Consider the following 19,749-nt stretch of genomic DNA (forward strand, 5'->3'; position numbering starts at 1 on the left):
GGAGGTTTGCAATACCCCAGCCACTCCTTTGGAAAAGGCTCAAAGTACAAACACTGGTCCTCTATACGAGGAGACAGCAGACTGGAAGGGAAAGGGAAAAAGAACGGAGTTTTAGGACAAAGAGTGAGGGGCCAGCCTCTCTGACTTGGGGCTAACTAATAACTTCCATTAGAGTCTCACACGTTGCCTTGTGTCCCCTCTCCCTCCTGGGCCTTCTCTTCCTCATTTTCTGGGCCGTCTCCTCCTTATCTTTCACACTTCCAAACATTGGAGGCCCTGAGACCTTTTTCTTCTTCTGTATTTATGCACATGCTGGCCAATTTCATTCAGGCCCATGATTTTTCGAAGTATCTGTATGCTTGTGGGGCCCAAATGTGTAGCTCCAACCCAGCTGTGTTCTCTGCACTCCAGATGTGTGCACCGGCAGCCTATTCTGCCTCTGTACCTGACATTAATAGGCCCATCACGCTGAACCTACCTGACGCAGATTGAGCTGCCCCCAGCTCCCTCATCCCGCTCCTGTCTTGTGCTCTCTCTACATCAGGAAATCTTACCACCGTTCACCCAATTGCTCACGCAAGTGCTCACCCAATTTTGGAGTTGTCCCTGATTCCTATCCGTCTCATTTCACGTTCAGTCCATAAGCGAAGGCTTAAAATGAATTCTTAACTTCTTCACTGCTGGTATCCTAATGCAAATTCAGTGTCATTGACTGTAGCAGCTTCCTAACCGACTTGCACTCTTGCCCTTCCAGAGTTTCGCACAGTGTGAATTAGTCCTTTTAAAATAGAAACCAGAACCCTTCCTGTTCAAAACCTAAAGATATTTACTATTGCACCTGAAAAAAAAAAAAAAATCAGACCTCTTGCTCTAATTGCAAAACCTGGCCAGTCCCCTCCTCTCTACCTCATACCCCCCTTCTTTCCCCTGAATCTTGATCCCACATCAGCCACCTTCACTGCCTTACGTGGAACACCAGCTTCATTTTCTGCCTCAGAGCCTTTGCACATGCTGTTCCCTCTGCCTGGGCCCTTCTCCCAGGTATAGGCATGATTTGTTCATTCAAATCTCTGCTCAAATGTCACCTTCTTAGAGCCTTGTGACCACTCACCTTATTACCCTACCCAGTTGCTCTTATCCCTATTCTCTGATATATATATGTGTGTGTGTGTGTGTGTAACTATATATATATAGTTATATAATTAATATATATAAATATATACTTTTTACTGTAGCCTGGTATTAGGTTCGTATTGATTTTTTTCTTAATATTTTATTAACTGTGTCCTCCATTAAAATGCAAGTACCATGAGAACTCTGTTTCACTTATAACTGGAAGTTTCAGAATGCCTGGTATTTGACATGTATTTATTGAGTGAATGAATAATTAAATGAGTAATACTTCATGGGCTGCAGTGAAAGCCCTACTAATCAATAGACAGGGACATAACAAATTCTGCCTTTCTGCTGATTTTGTCTTCATTATTACCAGAAATTCTGAGAATCAAAGCACGAGATGAATGGGACATTTTATCAAAGAACTCAGAGTCTAGCAATGAACACCTTAGTTTTCTTTTTTCTTATGTATATCATATCACTAAACTGTCTTATCCAGATTCTAAGGCAGTTGTTAATTTTCATATATATTAGGATTTTTTTTTTTTTGCCTAAAGAATGTAACATACTCAAATGTTATTAAAAATGTACATTCAGACCTCAGGACCCGGGAAATGACTCTATGTATTATAAATAGGGAACTATAAAATGAGGAAGCAATAATGGCAAGCTGTATTGTGAGTGGCCAAATTACTTTGTAACTTTGGATTCATCATTTTATTTATTTGCTATTATGTATCTTCATCACAAAGTCAAATAGGTACAGTAATTCATAATTCCTATTTCTGTACTTTCTGGTAAAATACACAGTTAAAATGGGTGAATGTCATCTTTCAAGAAAAGCCATCCCCATTTCAAATATCTGAGAAGGGTAGAATTTAACTTCTTCAGCTTCTGATGCTTATTTACGTGATAGTTTGGTGGCTCGTTTTCACCGAAGGCCAAAAACAACTTGGGCAAAATAATTCATCCTAATGCAGCTGAATGGAATAAGAAAGCAGAGACGCTTGGGTAATTTCAATTTATTTATGGGACTTTTAGCCCATCTCGTTTCATAAAGGATATGAGCTGATTTTAAAAAGTTGATACACATTATGACTTAGGAGGAAGATGAGCCAATATGGGGAGGTGAATGTATTTGAAGAATTCAGTTAAAACACTTCAGCCTGGCACAGTGCTTTGAATGCTTCTTGAGTATGTCAGCTATTTGATGAAACATGCTTTATTGCTTTTCTACTTACATTTGCATAACCACTTTCGAGCAGAAAAACCGCATGATTTTAAACTTGATTATCAAAAAATCTTGTTAATTGAGTTACTGTCGGGTTGTACTGTTGACTAATTTTTGGTACACAAATATTACCAGAAAAGGTCGCTGAGAAATCCTCCGGGCAATTTATATAGCATTTTGTTTGCTCTTTAGGAAATGATGCCACATCAATTGTCAACTGTCTTCATATTTTGGGTCAGACTTTGGATGCAAGGTAAATGGATACGTTTTTGTCTAAGTGAGCATAGTAATGCTACACTTAAAAGAATATTTTTTTTATTAAAATTTTTTTTTAATGTTTATTTATTTTTGAGACAGAGAGAGACAGAGCATGAATGGGGGAGGGGCAGAGAGAGAGGGAGACACAGATCGGAAGCAGGCTCCAGGCTCTGAGCCATCAGCCCAGAGCCCGATGCAGGGCTCGAACTCACAAACCGTGAGATCGTGACCTGAGCTGAAGTCGGATGCTCAACCGACTGAGCCACCCAGGCGCCGCTACGCTTAAAAGAATATTAAGACATTTCTTGTCTCTTGATTTCAGTGTTTGGAATTGTAATAAACACTTGTGGGTGAAAACGTATTTTGTAAATTACTAATAAATGGCATTCTGTTATTTTTGTGATCATATATATATATCGTTATTTAAATTTCAAGCAATGTCTGTAGCAGCTAGGTATGTAACTGAAGGTTGAAGCGGGAATGTATCATGTCCAGTAAAGATGATGGTAAGCTGCAACTTCAGAGGTCTCAGTAGCTTCTAGGTGTGGTAACTTGTGTTCCACACTTGTGGTAACATTTAGCTTTATAAGGACATGAGCTTTATTCTTATTTTACAGATGAGCAAAGTGAAGCTTAAGATTGCATAGTAAGTGTGGAAGTAGGCCAGTTCCCAAGTCCGTGTACTTTCTACTCTGCTCTCCCAGCCACAGGACTGGAAACCCAATCATTTGCCTAAATACCAAATCCGTGTATCTCGCAGGAGTGATTCAGCCTTCAAGTCATACGTTTATTTCACTTATTATCCAGGATAGATCTAAATAAAAATTCCTCCATGTCTCCTACAGAGAATATCCCATGATACTCTCGGGTTCTTTATTTCTGCCTTTAAAATTTTACTTGAGGTGTTTTGTATAATAAATGAAAAAAGTAGATGCTATTAGATCCCTTCATTTCCTACTAGAAATAGTGGCATCGGGGGGTCACTTCTGTACAAAGTTCAGCCTTTAGAGGCTCATTTAGCTCATGGCTACACTTCACTCCTAAAACATTTACGTCATTTAATGACTTGCTGTAGCAGGGATTCAACGTTTCTTTCACAGCCGTTGCCTTAGAAACCGTTTCGGTTGTGTTGGATTTGGGGATTAGCTGGCTCAAAACCTGTGTTTTGCTCATTATGAAACAAATACTAAAAATTGCTAGAAAATACAGAGCAAGAGCACTGCCTCTTGATCTGGGCCCTCATTAAGTTGACGGTGAAGACATTTGGGAAAGGTTATGCATTCACGGAGCAATATATTACTGTAAATCCAAGTACGTTGAAAAAGTTTATTGAGGGTGAATTAAAGTAATTGGCTGAGTGAAAGTCATGGATAAGTAACCAAAGTAGAAGCATGTGTTACTTCTATTCCAGTTGGTCCTTTTGCAAGGTGTCTGTTCTCCCTTCTCTAATTGCTAGGACTGTCATGAAGACTGGCCTGGAGAGTGTTAAAAGTGCGCTCAGAACGTTTCTGGACAATGCGGCGGAGGATCTGGAGAAGACGATGGAGAATCTCAAGCAGGGCCAGTTCACCCACACCCGAAACCAACCCAAAGGTGTTACTCAGATTATCAATTATACCACGGTGGCTCTGTTGCCAATGCTGTCATCATTATTTGAGCATATTGGCCAGCATCAGTTCGGAGAAGATCTAATATGTATGTAAACCTATTACTTAGACTTTCACTATCTAATAGTACAATGAGAAATTGTAAAAGCCCCATCAAGCGCTGCTTATCCATTGAAATGCACTCTTTTTTTTGCCCCCAGAACATTCGGTTGACATTTGAGTTACAGAAACCATTCTTAGAGAGGTAGATCACTGAATCACATGCATTCACAGAAGCGACCAGGAAGGTAGTGGTGGTGGGCAGTCATTTCCACCTTGTTCAAGTGCAGGTTCCAAATTTTGCTGCTTCTCTGTTCCCTCTTTCCATGGAATTTTTCTAATGCAGTTTGATCACGGGATGTGCAACATTGTTTTCCAATTACGTCTGAGTCAGTGCACATTGTTCTACAAGCTGTAATTCTGACAAAGTCCGTGGCTAAACAATTGGCCTACTACAGTGGCTCACACGCTTTCTATTTGTAGGTTTTGGTCTGTTTTTATGGATTTAATCGGCTATTTTTGCATAGATTTCCATAATTATTAAAAATATCCACAGAATGCTGATAGCAATGCGAAACACAATGATACGTGACCTGTCCCAATTTCCGACTCTCCTACTGATGTTGAGCGTGAGAGATGTAAGCCCTTGTTAAGTGGGTCTTAATGACATGCCTACTCAGACTCTCCACCTTGTAGGTCTCCCAGTGAAGTACGGCTGTGTGTGAAAACCACTGTGTTACTCAGTGGATAACACAGCCGCTACTCGCAGCACATGTCCCTGAACCGTTGTAGGAGCACTGCAGTGCAGTGTGGACACGGAACCAGGTCCGGAGGACAAGGATGATTTCTCCATTCATGTCATGGTATATTCTCCAGGAAATACTAGAAGAGTTGGGATTAGAAATCCAAGGTTCTTAGATTTTCTTTCTTGCCTTTTAAACATGCCTTATCGGATCATAGATCACCTATAAGGTTTTATTTTAGTTTCTGGCTTCTCTATAAGATTGGCTTCCCGATGCCTTGAATGTCAGGTCAAAAACAAGTAACTCATGACCTCCTCCAGCACTCTCATTATTGTTCACTTAGGTGTTAAAATAAAAGACACAGTCTTTATATACCTTCAAAACAGGAGACACAATCTGCCTGACCTTCCCAAATATTCTTGTGCTTAATTTTATTCTTGAAGGAATCCTTTTTTCTTCCATCTACAGAAAAATTATTCTTAAAATGTTCCTGAGAATGTTCCGAATAATTATAGTCCATTCCATAGAATGCTTTCAGCTCCTTAAAGAAACGAATTTTGTTTGAGAAATAATTTTTATTTCATTTTACATATCTATTTGTTCTAATTTTGCTTTAAAAACAATTTTTTTTAATGTCTGTTTATTTTTGAGAGAGAGAGACACAGAGCATGAGCAGGGGTAGGGCAGAGACAGAGGGAGACACAGACTCTGAAGCAGGCCCCAGGCTCCAAGCTGTCAGCACAGAGCCCGACGTGGGGCTCAAACTCACGAACTGCAAGATCATGACCTGAGCTGAAGTCGGACATTTAACCGACTGAGCCAACCAGGCACCCCTAATTTTGATTTTTTTTAAAAATGCTAAAACATAAGTATGCCCTCAATATGGAATTTTGGTTTTATTCTAAATTTCTTACGACAGTGTATAAATAACAAGTGTTTTTGTTCTGTTTTTATTTTTCCTTAGTGGAAGATGTACAGGTGTCATGTTATAGAATTCTGACTAGCTTATATGCTTTGGGAACCAGCAAAAGTATTTATGTGGAAAGGTAAGATTTTAAAACTAACTTTGTGTCAATATCTGTTTCAGGTGTTACAACCATTTATTTCAAGTCTTTGCTTTATCATTTTTTCCTTAGTTACACACTAAACAACGAGATCAACATATTGAATTCCTTGGGAGTAATTGAACAATCTTTAAGAAGCTAAATTTGAATTGATACAATAAAAGTCGATCAAGTTATGTAAAAAAAAAAAAAAAAAAGTAAAGCACTAATGGTGAAGACCATATTCAATGTAAAGATTAAACAGAGCATTTATGAGTCTAGTTTATGAAGGAATCTGCTAGAAGAGTTCCTCATATGTATCTGAAAAGCAAATTAAGCATGAATATAGGCAGTTATTAAAACCAGCTTTCTTTTTCATGTTTTCGCATTCAAGATGAAGAGATCTTCAGATGATGTGGACAGGTCAAGTTCAGGTGTCCCACTGAATTTTAAAATAAGAGGTCACTTGCAACTTCAGTAAAAAGATTTCTGTGAAAAAGAGAAGAAAAAGACGGCAGTTTTTTTAAAGGCTAGACTAAAGAAAATGACATTCGGCGAGAAGACTGATGAAATAAATCAGTGAAAGGATATTCTAATGGAATAATACTGAAAAGTTGTAAATTCTCCCCCAGTTAATCTACTACGATACAATTTCAAGCAGAAATTTGGGTTTTGGGGTGCCTGGATGGCTCAGTCAGTTAAGCATCTGACTTCCGCTCAGGTCATGATCTCATGGTTCATGAGTTCAAGCCCTGCATCGGGCTGTGTGCTGACAGCTCGGAGCCTGGAGCCTGCTTCGGATTCTGTGTCTCCCTCTCTCTGCCCCTCCTCTACTTGCATTCTGTCTCTTTCTCTCTCAAAAATAAACATTTAAAAAAAGTTTGTTTTCTTAAAGTTTTTTAAGAAATTTGTTTTTTATTGAAATTTGGGAAATTCATTTGAAAGTTCATTTGAAAGAATGACTCACAAGACTAGCCAATAAAATTTTGAGAGAGGAAAAGGTAATGCAAGAGTACTCACTCATCTGGCCTACCAACTGTTAAAACTTATAAAGCATCAATAAGTAGGGGTGCCTGTTGGCTTCGTCAGTTAAGGGTCTGACTCTGGGTTATGATGTCACCACTCCCGAGATTGAGCTGACATTGCAGAGCCTGCGTGGGAGTCTGTCTCTCCCTCTCTCTCTGCTCCTCCCCTGCTCATGCTGTCTGTCTCTCTCTCTCTTAAAATAAATATTTTTAAAAAATAATAAAAAATAAAGCATCAATAATTAAAGTAGGGTGGCAACTACATAGAGCTAGAACAATTAATCCATATAAAAGGACAACTGAGTTCACTCTGAATATTTTTTACCTATATTTTCTTTAACACATATTTTATTAACTTTATTTTTTTTTTTTTTATTTTGAGAGAGAGAAAGAAACAGAGCACACAAGCAGGGGAGGGGTAGAGGGAGAGGAAGAGAGAATCCTAGCAGGCTATGTGCTGCCAGCACAGAGACTGATGGGAGCTCGAATCGCGGACCATGAGATCTTACTTAACCTGAACCAAAGTCAACAGCCGGACGCTTAACCGACTGAGCCACCCAGGCGCCCCTACCTATATTTTCAGTTAATCTCTTTTCGTATGATTTTTAGGGCTTCAAGATATTTTATACTGAGGGAGTTTTATAATTTATTGTTACCTCATTTTTGAAAAATGAATTTTTTTTATTTCCATAAGTAATGTTAAATCTCTGTCCATAGTTTTCTATTTATTTATGTATATATATTTAAATATATATAAAATCTATATATATTTAATTTTATTTGTTTCAGTTATAGTTATAGTTTAGTTATAGTCTCAGTTTAGTTATAGTTCAGTTTAGTTATTTATTTTAGTTACAGATTAAAGAATAGGCATATATTAAAGGATCATGATAACATCTCACTGTCTTTCCAGAAAATTGATTCACTTGACACTGTCAAGTTTTACAAGAAAAGCCTTGTTTCCTCACATTTTCCTCATTTCTGATTATTATTCTTTTTACTATTTAAAAATACAATAGTTAAAAATGGGATCCAATGTTAATTTCAAAAAAAATTTTTTTTTTAATGTTTATTTATTTTTGAGACAGAGAGAGACAGAGCATGAGCAGGGAAGGGGCAGAGAGAGAGAGGGAAACACAGAATCGGAAGTAGGCCCCAGGCTCCGAGCCATCAGCACAGAGCCTGATGAGGGGCTGGAACTCGTCAACTGCCAAGATGGTGACCTGAGGTGAAGTCGGACGCTTAACCGACTGAGCCACCCAGGCGTCCCTCCAATGTTAATTTCAAATGCACTTCCGTAACTCCCACTTCTCAGCCATTGTTTTGTGTTTACTCTGCCATTTTCTTTATTTTGTGAATTGCCTTTCATATCTCTTGTCCATTTTTCTATTAATGCGTTATTTTACTGATTAGTAATGAATTTTATCTATTAAAACCATTTTATTTATAGCAAATATTAATCTCTTGCCTGTTCTTTTTCCCATCTTTGTGACTTATGGCATTTTTATAACTTTATAGTGCTTCTATATGAAACTATGTAAAGATAATATCTTATGACCTGGGAATTTTTTTTTATATAATCTGTCAATTATTTCATGTGTGTTTATTCTTCTTAGTTTAATATTTTTAGAAAAGTGATACCACACTCATAACAGCTAGAAGTTAAAATATTTATCTCTGGGGCACTTGAGTGGCTCAGTCTGTTGAGCCTCCGACTTCAGCTCAGGTCATGATCTCGCAGTTAGTGAGTTCGAGCCCCACGTCAGGCCCCGTGCTGACAGACAGCTCAGAGCCTGGAGCCTGCTTCGGATTTTGTGTCTCCCTGTCTGTCCCTCTCCTGCTTGCACTTTCTCTCTCTCTCCCTCTCAAAATAAATAAACATTAAAAAAAAAAACTTATTCTTTTAGGTTTTTCATTCTTTTTGTTGTTTACATTTAGCTTTTTAATCCTTTACTCATTCAATAAAAATTTAGTAAGCACCAGGTTCTGTGATGACAGCCGTAATAAGCAAGATAGATCCCTACTCTCAAAGACCTTAGACCTAATGAGGAACAAAAAACAAAACAAGTAAATTGAAGAATGTAATATTGGCAGCTTATCATGGGTCAGTGAGCACACAATAAAGAGAATGACATGGGGTGTTCGGAAATGTATGTTTTAGAACGTTTTGAAACGCAGAACTTTCCTCCATTCAACAGAAAGCAGGTAGTAGGTAAGTCAGGTATAAATAGGTGTGTGTCTCCTGGCTTCCATTTTTCTCAATGAAATATGCCTCAGCCAAGTGATGATTCAGAAAAGAAATGTAAGAAGTTCGAGGAAAGTAGTGAATGTCCGGAATGATCATCTCTGGAGTAAGAAGGGAATTTACTGAAAATGAATCTGAATTTCATGTTTCTCTTTAGGTGTTATGTAGAATTCAAATTAAAATTTTAAAACCATCCTCCATGTGGAAAGTATTTATCTTTAAGTGAAATGTCATTGACATACAATGTTATATTAGTTTCAGGTGCACATATTAGTTTCAGGTGCACAGCTTAGTGACCGGACAGTTCCCTATATTACACCATGCTGACCACTCTGAGGGTAGTTACCATCTGTCGCAGCACAACATTATTACAATATTATTGACTGTATTCCTTATGCTGCACTTTTCATCTCTGTGATCTATTTTATATCTAGAAGTTTATTCCTCTTGATCTCCTTTACCTATTTCACCCATCCCCCAACCTCCTCCCAAAGGAATGATTTATTAAATATTTCTTTTATCTACTGATTTAAAATAAGACCTTCATTCTGTACTATGGTAATAGATTAAATAGGTTATATTTCTAGAATCTCTATTTTGTTCTGTTATTTGACTTTTTAAATTATTAGATCAGTACCATGTAGCCTGAATTGTTATGATACATTGTATCATAACATATGATACATTTATGATACATTGTAGTATCTGGTAATCCAAACTCTCTCATAACCTCAGCAGTGCTCTCATTGTTATTCTTTTTACCTCTGGTTTTTCCTTGATAAACTTTGGGATTCTTTTGTTAGGATCTAAAAAAGATACATTTTTTTTATTTTTGCTTGCAGTTATAAAGTCATTTGGGGAGAGTATAAAAATGAAAATTGAGGGGGGGAGGTGCCTGGTGGCTCAGTCAGTTGAGCGTCCAACTTCAGCTCAGGTCATGATCTCGCGGTCTGTGAGTTCGAGCCCCGTGTCGGGCTCTGTGCTGACAGCTTGGAGCCTGGAGCCTGGTTCGGATTCTGTGTCTCCCTCTCTCTGCACCTCCCCCTCTCACACTCTGTCTCTCTCTCTTAAAAATAAATAAACATTAAAAAAAATTTTGTAATGAAAATTGGAAGATGAGTAAAAGATATCTTGGAAAAAATGAAAGAGTATCACTATACTAAGAAAAATGTAGGTATCTTCATAAGCATCATATAAAAAACCTGCTATTTCCAAAATACGAATAATCACGGTCTGAGAATTACTAATTGAATCAAAATTTTAAAGTAAATTATTAAATAGTTCACATATATTATTAATAAAACAAAAGGACTTGTCCAGTCAGATGTAAGAGAATTCATTACTTTGGGGTCATATATGAAACATTTTAGGCTATTAAATTCGTAAATAAGTATATTCTCATTATTTTCAAACTTTTATTGAACTCCTATTATGTGTCAGAAATTTTGCAATTCTGCATCCCAGTTTTTAGGTAAGGAAAGCAAAACAGAAAGAATGAGTAATTTTCCTAAAGTGATACAAGTATCAGGAATAAGTTTGGGACTCAGGTCTGTCTGAATCAAAGCCTGTTCCCTTTGTGATTTCTTGCTGTCCTAAATTATTTTTAGTAATAAAATGTTATTCAGTGTTTGAATTAAACTCTGTGTTATTCAGTTATTCAGTGTCATTCTATGAAGAGGTATTTTCTCCTAGCTGACTAAATGTCTAGTCATTTTTAATTAAAATATTAAACTATTAGGTGTTGTTAATTTTATGTAGTCATATATTTTTCCATTAGGAATTTAAAGCCACCAAAGAGAATTGTATGATCTTTTCTTAATTAGATAGATTTTATGGACTTTTAAAGTAAAATATTTATGTAAAGTAATTTCAGGAGGTCATAATATGCTGAAATAACTCATATTGTCCTACATTTAATAAACATGTGCCAGCGAATCCTTGGATTATGTAGGTAGCTAAGGGAAAGAGAATTTTTTTTTAATTTTTTTTTTTTTTTAGCGTTTATTTTTGAGACAGAGAGAGAGAGAATGAACGGGGAGGGTCAGAGAGAGGGAGACACAGAATCTGAAACAGGCTCCAGGCTCTGAGCTGTCAGCACAGAGCCCGATGCGGGGCTCGAACTCATGGACTGCGAGATCATGACCTGAGCCGAAGTCAGCCGCTCAACCGACTGAGCCACCCAAGCGCCCCGGGAAAGTGAGAATTTATGTCACTGGCAGGGGGAGCCATGGGTCATGAACTGCCCTGAATCAATTGATCCCAGAATGATTCCTTAAACCTCTTCCTTCCCTTAAAAACGATGAATCAATTTTAAGTGTTATTAATAGTTTTTGGTATATATTATGTCTTAATACTTCATAGCTACCTTGAAATTACTTAGTAAATTTTCAGAAAATTGTATTAGTGTGTTGGTATCACTACTTTTTTTTTTTTAATGTTTATTAGTGCATTTATTCACCTAGTAAGAATTCTTCCTCAGTAGGTCATTATGTTTAAAAAAAGAAGAAGATGTAAAGAAAGGAAGCAAAGCAAAAGAAATGTCCAGACTCATGGGGGGGATTTGACAGGGTTTTTCTTGTTATTTTGGTCTATAATGTTTTAACTTATTTTTTAATGTTTTATGTATTTTTTTAAATGTCTCAAAAATATGGATGTATTTATTTTTGAGAGAGAGACAGAGCACAAGCAGGGGTGGGGCAGAGAAAGAGGGAGACACAGAATCAGAAGCAGGTTCCAGGCTCTGAGCGGTCAGCACAGAGCCGATGCAGGGGTGGAACTCACAAACCATGAGATCGTGATCTGAGCTGAAGTCAGACACTTAAGTGACTGAGCCACCCAGATGCCCCAATGTTTTATTTATTTTAGAGAGAGACAGAGACCACAAGCACGGGAGGGGCAGAGAGAGAAGGTCCAGAGGATTTGGAGTGGGCTCTGAGCTGACAGCAGCAAGCCTGACGTGGGGCTCAAACCCACGAACTGTGAGATCATGACCTGAGCCAAAGTCAGATGCTCCCCCGACTGAGCCTCCCACGCACCCCTTAACTTCTTTTTAAACTAACGGATAATTTAGCTGTTTTTAAATAGTGGAGACTTTGCTATTGAAAGCAGATGATGTTTTGCAATGTAGAAATTGGATTTGGGGGTTACTTTTATTATTTGCGTGATTATTATCCCTCTAATGTTAGTTTTTTTGTCTTTAATTTTTTTAAGGTTTTTTTATTTTTATTTTTGAGACACAGAGAGCCAGAGCATGAGCAGGGGAGGGGCAGAGAGAGAGGGAGGCACAGAATCCGAAGCAAATTCCATGCTCTGAGCTGTCAGCTTAACTGACTGAGCCACCCAGGCGCCCCTCTAATGTTAGTTTTAAACTTGTTGCCTTTAGTGTAACTTCTTCATTCACTTGGAAGACCTAAAAAACAAACATTTTGCACTTGTAGGCAACGCTCTGCATTAGGAGAATGTCTTGCTGCTTTTGCTGGTGCCTTTCCTGTCGCATTTTTGGAAACTCATCTCGACAAACATAACATCTACTCTATCTACAATACCAAGTCATCGCGAGAAAGAGCAGGTAATGCAGAAGAAGCATGTTCAGTATTTGAGATATGACCTTGAAACGTAATGACATCTACTGTATTTTCCTACAGTGATTTTTTTCATGGACCATTTCAATTTATTATCTCCAATGCTATTTGTTTTTAAATGTTATGATTTGGAATTCTCTAGAATGTTATATACTATCCCCATAGTGTCTCTGCAAGAAAAGTCTTTTAATTTCTTCAAATTAGCCCTCCTAAGAATAAGACAAAATAATTGGCAGAAATGGAAATAAATGGGTCAGTCTGATTTCTGATTCAGTTCTCTCTCATAGGTACAGCGAGCAGAGGGTGTTATTCATTATATTTATGGATTTGTACCCTTCAGATTGGTTTTTGTTTTGTTTTGTTTGGGTTCACCAGATGTGTCTGTCTTCTTGGGACAGATTAATTCCAAGTGATTTTTTTTCACAGTTTAGTCCAATTTTTATCATTTAAAAAACTTATAAATCTGAAACACAATTAATCAGTGACTCAAATTTGAATCTGACCTTAGCATGTGTATTCTTTTTTTTTTTTTTTTTTAAACGTTTATTTATTTTTGAGACAGAGAGAGACAGAGCATGAACGGGGGAGGGTCAGAGAGAGGGAGACAGAATCTGAAACAGGCTCCAGGCTCTGAGCTGTCAGCACAGAGCCCAACTCAGGGCTCGAACTCACGGACCTCGAGATCATGACCCGAGCTGAAGTCGGCCGCTCAACCAGCTGAGCCACCCAAGCGCCCCTTAGCATGTGTATTCTTAAGATTTTTATGTACGTCTGTATGCATACTAGGTATCTATAAACAGTCATGCCCCGCATCGTCTTTCCCTCGGGAAAATCTATTTTTCTGGGTTGGTAGGCTCATTTTTCCCAGTGTCCCAGTTAAAAAGCTTTTAGGACCATTGCTGATGATTTCAAGGATCGGTCTGTGAGAACCTGTTAGAATTATTTACTAGGATTTGAAATGAGTTGGATGACCAATAGTTAACATAGCAGAAACGACTTATTTCTCCAATCAGCCATTGAAAGCGATCAAAACAGAGTTCTCAAGGCTTAAACATTATGTAGGTGTCCTCTCACATTACTTTGTTTGATTTCTTCTAAGTCTGATACCATATACTGCATTTCCTTTGCTTTCCAGTAGCCCTAAAGAGTTCTCAAAACTTAGGCAAGAACTATTTGTTGTCCACAAGTGCATCCCTCTCTGTTAATGAGATCATTTCTCTGTGTAACTCCTCTTTTGAGGGGATCTGCTGGTTACACTTGTTTTATAATGCCTTTTATCAAGTAAGGAGTCTTTTAAAATCTTGAATCGTCATTATTTAATTTGCCCATTTTATAATTCTGATTTCCTATAACAGAGGAAGCTAAGGCAAAATATGTTGAATGTGAGTTAGCAATATTTCTCTGCATAATTGCCACAATATATTTGTAAATAGTAAAACATGGTTGAATTTGAGCTACTAGGCTTCTGTGTAAACCTGTCCTACTAAGTTGTCTTAGTTAGGATTTTTGACTGATTAATCCTTTTGCTGTGAATCCAGAATGAAGCAGATTTGTTATTTATTGCAGAAAAGGAAACACACAGAGCAGATAATTTACCTGCTTTTGTTTCTGTAACACATCATTTGCATAACAAAGTAAAGGAATTGAATTGAACGATCCCCTTTCATTCAGATTTTAGCCATCGCACAAGTAATTGTTTGCAACATACACTGAGGGAAATGGGGGAGATTTGACACAAGAAAGTATTAGACTTGGATTCTTTCTTTCAGGGGGGTTTTAGTTGCAGTACGGGAGAGACCGGTAGATACATGTGATAGAATTCAGAATAAAGAACACTAAGGACACAAAATTGCAGTGTTCATTGAGGATACCAGAACGGCTTAACTGAGTTGGTTCAAGAGGAATCTTGAAGAGCCCCTGGATGGCTCAGTCAGTTAAGTGTCTGACTTTGGCTCAGGTCATGATCTCATGGTTGGTGAGTTTAAGCCCTGCATCAGGCTCTCTGCTAACAGCTCTGAGCCTGGAGCCTGCTTTGGATTCTGTGTCTCCCTCTCTTTCTGCCCTTACCCCACTCATGGTCAGTCTCTCTCCTCTCTCTCTCTCACTCTCTCTCAAAAATAAACACTTAAAAAAATTTTTTTAAAAAGTTCTTCAAGGAGAAAATAGCCAGTAAAAGGAGCCTGACAAAGTCCAGGAGGGAGTCCGGAAAGACTGAATACATTGAGATTAAGGAAAAGGGAATCTGGTCAGTGATGGGAAGTGCCACTGTAACGGTTAGCCACGTAAGGGTTTGTGAAAAAGGGCAATCAGTTAAGTGGTGGGAAGCACTTTATGGAAAGTTAACTTTACAGAAAGAATTTATGGAAAGTTAAACAATCCAGGGGAGATTCGAAACATCGCAGCAGGCTGCTGGGGAGGAGGCGCTACAGAGTATAATTATATGTTGTATGTTATATATATAATGCATATATATTATGCTGTGTACAGAGCATATATAAGTGGCTCAACATAGGGCCTAAGCATGGCCTCTGTAGTGGGGCATTGAGAACACAGGCCGAGCCCTGAACAGGGACCTCAGAGCTCCTTGCTCTGAAAATAGGTGATGGTCGCAGAAGGATAGACCACACAGAAGGCCTGTAGGCAGAGACCTTTGATATTCTGGTTTGCTCTGAAGTAGAAGAAATGGTCATTTTCTGATCTTAAAGGAGTGAGGCGTGGTGGTAAGATAGGAACTTGGGGAAAAGAGAGAACTTTGGATATAGCTGCCACCAGTAAAGAGAGGGAGCCGGTGGAAGGCCCGCTGGGTCTTGCCGAGCTCTGAAGCCCAGAGCTAGATGGCTGCTTGTGGCTGCCATGCACAGTGGAAGTGTGGCCATCCTCGTAAGTCCGTCCTTTCACTGAACGCGGTTCACTCTTACGTGTGTTTTTCTAGCTCTGAATTTGCCAACTAACGTGGAAGATGTGTGCCCAAATATACCGTCTTTGGAGAAACTCATGGAAGAAATTGTGGAATTAGCTGAGTCTGGCATTCGCTACACACAGATGCCACACGTCATGGAAGTCATACTGCCCATGCTTTGCAGCTACATGTCTCGTTGGTGGGAGCACGGACCTGAAAATAATCCAGAAAGGGCTGAAATGTGCTGTACCGCCCTGAACTCCGAGCACATGAACACGCTCTTGGGGAATATATTGAAAATCATATATAATAACCTGGGAATTGATGAGGGAGCCTGGATGAAGAGGTTAGCAGGTAAGAATTGGAGAGGGATGCACCACGTGAATTTGTTTCATTTCCAAAAGTCTTTTTTTTTTTTTTTTTCAACGTTTATTTATTTTTGGGACAGAGAGAGACAGAGCATGAATGGGGGAGGGGCAGAGAGAGAGGGAGATACAGAATCAGAAACAGGCTCCAGGCTCTGAGCCATCAGCCCAGAGCCCGACGCGGGGCTCGAACTCACGGACCGCGAGATCGTGACCTGGCTGAAGTCGGACGCTTAACCGACTGCGCCACCCAGGCGCCCCTCCAAAAGTCTTTGAAATAACAGAAGACTAGGGACACCTGACCAGCTTGGTCAGTAAAGCATTCCGCCCTTGATCCTCGCAGGTCATGAGTTTGAGCCCCACGTTAGGTGTAGAGATTTCCTAAGTAAAAGAACGTTTTAAAATGAAAAGAAATACAGAACTACTAGAATTTTCCTATCTTGGGCCTCATTAATATTTTCTTCTGTGCTCAAAAAATCTTTAAAAATATTGTTTCTGTCACGCTGTTCTTTAAATAATAAAAAAAAAATGTAGATTTGATCAGGCATCAGGTGACTTGTCATATTGATACAACTTTTAAATAAGTAAACATTTTCCTGATTGGACGGTCTCTGTAAGACTGATCAGGAAGTACAGCAGCAAAAACTGATGGTTCTGTAGACAGAGACGAAAATAAAACTGGATTTTGAAACAACCCCCTTTTAGCGATTCATCTTATCAGGAGTGGGGAGAGGATAACCAAAACAGAGTCAAGAATTTACATTTGTCTGTCTTTGCACCTCCCACCTCGGACAATGTGGACCAGCTTCAAGGATGGACAAGATGGGTGTTTAAAAAATTCAGAAATAAATAAATGACCTGTGCAGTCTGAGTCTCCCACTGGGACAAGGCTGGGGAAGCCAACGCGGGATGGCTGTATGTAGGCTCGTGATTATTCAGTGGTGCCTACTCCTTGTAAAGAAAGAGCCAGAAGAACGTTTTCCATTTGGGGATTTTTTCTTCTTTTTGTGAAAATAATTGATTTCCAAAGTGAATGAACATTTTTCCCCCATTCCAAATTAGCTGCCAATTAAAAAAAAAAAAAAACAAGAAAGCACATCAAATTCAATTCAGTAATCATTTTTGAACAGCAACTGTGTAATTAGGTTTGGGACTAGAAAAACGCCTGAGGCATGGGCTGAATCCTGAAAGAAGCCTTGTGCTGGGGGAGGGGAGGCGGGCGGGGCGAAATCATGCTACAGTTGTAATTATAATCTGTCTTCTTTTTAATGCCTGTTGATGCAGAACAGAATATTAATGTCTGTCTTCAAACAGTATTTTCACAGCCCATTATAAATAAAGTGAAACCTCAGCTCCTGAAAACTCATTTCTTGCCATTAATGGAGAAACTCAAGAAAAAAGCAGCGATGGTGGTGTCGGAGGAGGACCATCTGAAAGCTGAGGCCAGGGGGGATATGTCTGAGGCAGAGCTTCTCATTCTCGATGAGTTCACCACTCTGGCCAGAGATCTCTATGCCTTCTACCCGCTCTTGATTAGATTTGTGGACTATAACAGGTACACTGTTCCCAAGGGATTCATTTCTCCGATTCAGTCATGACCTTGCTGGGTTCATGTGTCCTGATGAATGGCTTCATTCGCTTGGCGATGAGCTGGTGCGTGATTGTGACCTAACCAGATGTGTATAGACAAGGTGATTTTCACCAAGCATCTCGAATTGACAAAGGGAGATCTCATTAGTAGTCTGCCTTCTGCAAAAGTTAGCAGTTTGATAGTTACAGTGTTTAAATTGCTTTAAGTGTAAGACAGATGTACTCCAGTGGCCATCTAGGGCCTCTGTGGACAGCACACTTGCCCTTAGTTTGCTTGGTTTGAAATTTAACTTAACGGGTGATTTTTTTTTTTTTAAGTTTATTTATTGTGAGAGCGAGAGAGAGAAAACAGCATGAGTAGGGGAGGGAGAAAGAGAATCCCAGCTCAGAGACCAATGTGGGGGAGCAATGTGGCTCAAGTAATGAGATCATTAGTTGAGCCAAAATCAAGGGTCGGATGCGTAACCAGCTAAGCCCCTCAGGCGCCCCTGAGTGGGTGATTTAAAAAAAAAAAATCAAGTGGAAGGAGTAACTGAGACACCACTTTATTTATATGTGATCCAGGGCAAAGTGGCTAAAAGAACCTAACCCAGAAGCAGAGGACCTTTTCCGCATGGTGGCCGAAGTGTTTATCTACTGGTCAAAATCCCACGTAAGTAGAAAAATATTGCTTCCGGTTTGGTTTATTTTAAGGGCTTTCAAGTTTTCTTTTTTTTTGTTTTCTTTTTTTTTTAATGTTTGTTTATTTTTGAGAGAGGGGTAGACAGAGTACAAGCTAGGGAGGGGCAGAGAGAGAGAGGGAGATACAGAATCCGAAGCAGGCTCCAGGCTCTGAGCTGTCCGCACAGAGCCCGACGTGGGGCTCACTCGAACTCACAGACTGCGAGATCGTGACCTGAGCCGAAGTTGGACGCTCAACCCACTGAGCCACCCAGGCGCCCCAGGGCTTTCAAGTTTTCAACTAATTTTCCAGTCCCTTTAGTAAATGCCTGTGACGGTGTTTCTCAAGCTAGCCTCCTAGGTATCCCTTAACTGGTGTGGAGACAGGACACATTCCCCGTGGTAGTTTGAAGCACTATAAACCTTCATTTGGAGTTTGGTAATTTGTATTAAAAAAAAAAAGTCACTGAGGGGTTTTTAGTTGCACTCCATAAATGCTTTTTCTGTTTGCCTCTAAATCTTAGGGTAACGGGGACACAGGGACGTGGCATTTTCTCCTCTAGGCTTCCCTCCTGTAGGTGTTTTGCTGAGCCCCCAGGAGCACGCGCGATGCCTAGTTTGAGAAATGCTAAGATGGACTTGTGTTTTTCAATCACAAGATACATTTGTTTACTTGTTAAAGATACTACTTCTTTAAATTTGTTTCACACACTCTTGTTTCTCCAGGAGTTTAGTTTCACATACACGTTAGAATAAAATACAGTCCCTGCTCGGAATCCTGTTGAAAAGAAATTATAAAGTACATCTTTAGTGAATATTTTCACTATTTTGTATGCTGCAAGTGGAACTATATGTTTTTAAGTCTGAAAAAGGTTTTAATAATAAGAACTCGAGAGCATTCTATAATTATTTTGAATAACTCGCAGAAAATGGGTTAGGTGAACATTTATTATTGTCCCAGATTATTTCAAAATCTTAGAATTTTTGTCTCAGTTACGATTCTGTGGCATTTTGTAAATGTGAGACTCCAAGAAAGAAAATCCTCAACCTCAGTTCCATTATTTGAGAAAACTTCCTTGTTTATTTCGTCAGATTGTTATCCAAATCCTGGTATTTTGGGAATGTCATATTTAAAAAAAAAATAAAAATTTCCCACTTCATGTCTAGAATAATGCATAATATTTGTTGCCTGCCTCTGAGGAGTCTGTCAAACTTGATATCAAAATGTATGTAAAAACATACATCAAAAAATATAAGCACACTGAAATAATATATGAAATAATGGACTTTTTAATATATGCATTTGTATTTCACATTGACTTTGATTTTCTGTGGTGCCTAAAATTC

General features: G+C 38.8%; 1 protein-coding gene across 6 annotated transcripts in view; it reads left to right on the plus strand.

Moving 5' to 3' along the window:
• RYR2 (ryanodine receptor 2) overlaps positions 1-19,749 on the plus strand; it is a 767,906-nt gene that overhangs the window by 615,865 nt on the left and 132,292 nt on the right. For all 6 annotated transcript variants that reach the window (XM_030335594.1, XM_030335595.1, XM_030335590.1 and 3 more), the window contains exons 64-70: positions 2,540-2,600; positions 4,062-4,300; positions 5,959-6,040; positions 12,745-12,875; positions 15,821-16,141; positions 17,467-17,707; positions 18,307-18,394. In XM_030335594.1, the coding sequence (XP_030191454.1) occupies positions 2,540-2,600; positions 4,062-4,300; positions 5,959-6,040; positions 12,745-12,875; positions 15,821-16,141; positions 17,467-17,707; positions 18,307-18,394 (1,163 nt within the window). The remainder of the gene's footprint in view (positions 1-2,539; positions 2,601-4,061; positions 4,301-5,958; positions 6,041-12,744; positions 12,876-15,820; positions 16,142-17,466; positions 17,708-18,306; positions 18,395-19,749) is intronic.

This window comes from Lynx canadensis, chromosome D2 (assembly GCF_007474595.2).
Source record: "Lynx canadensis isolate LIC74 chromosome D2, mLynCan4.pri.v2, whole genome shotgun sequence".
In the NCBI taxonomy this organism is placed as follows: domain Eukaryota; kingdom Metazoa; phylum Chordata; class Mammalia; order Carnivora; family Felidae; genus Lynx; species Lynx canadensis.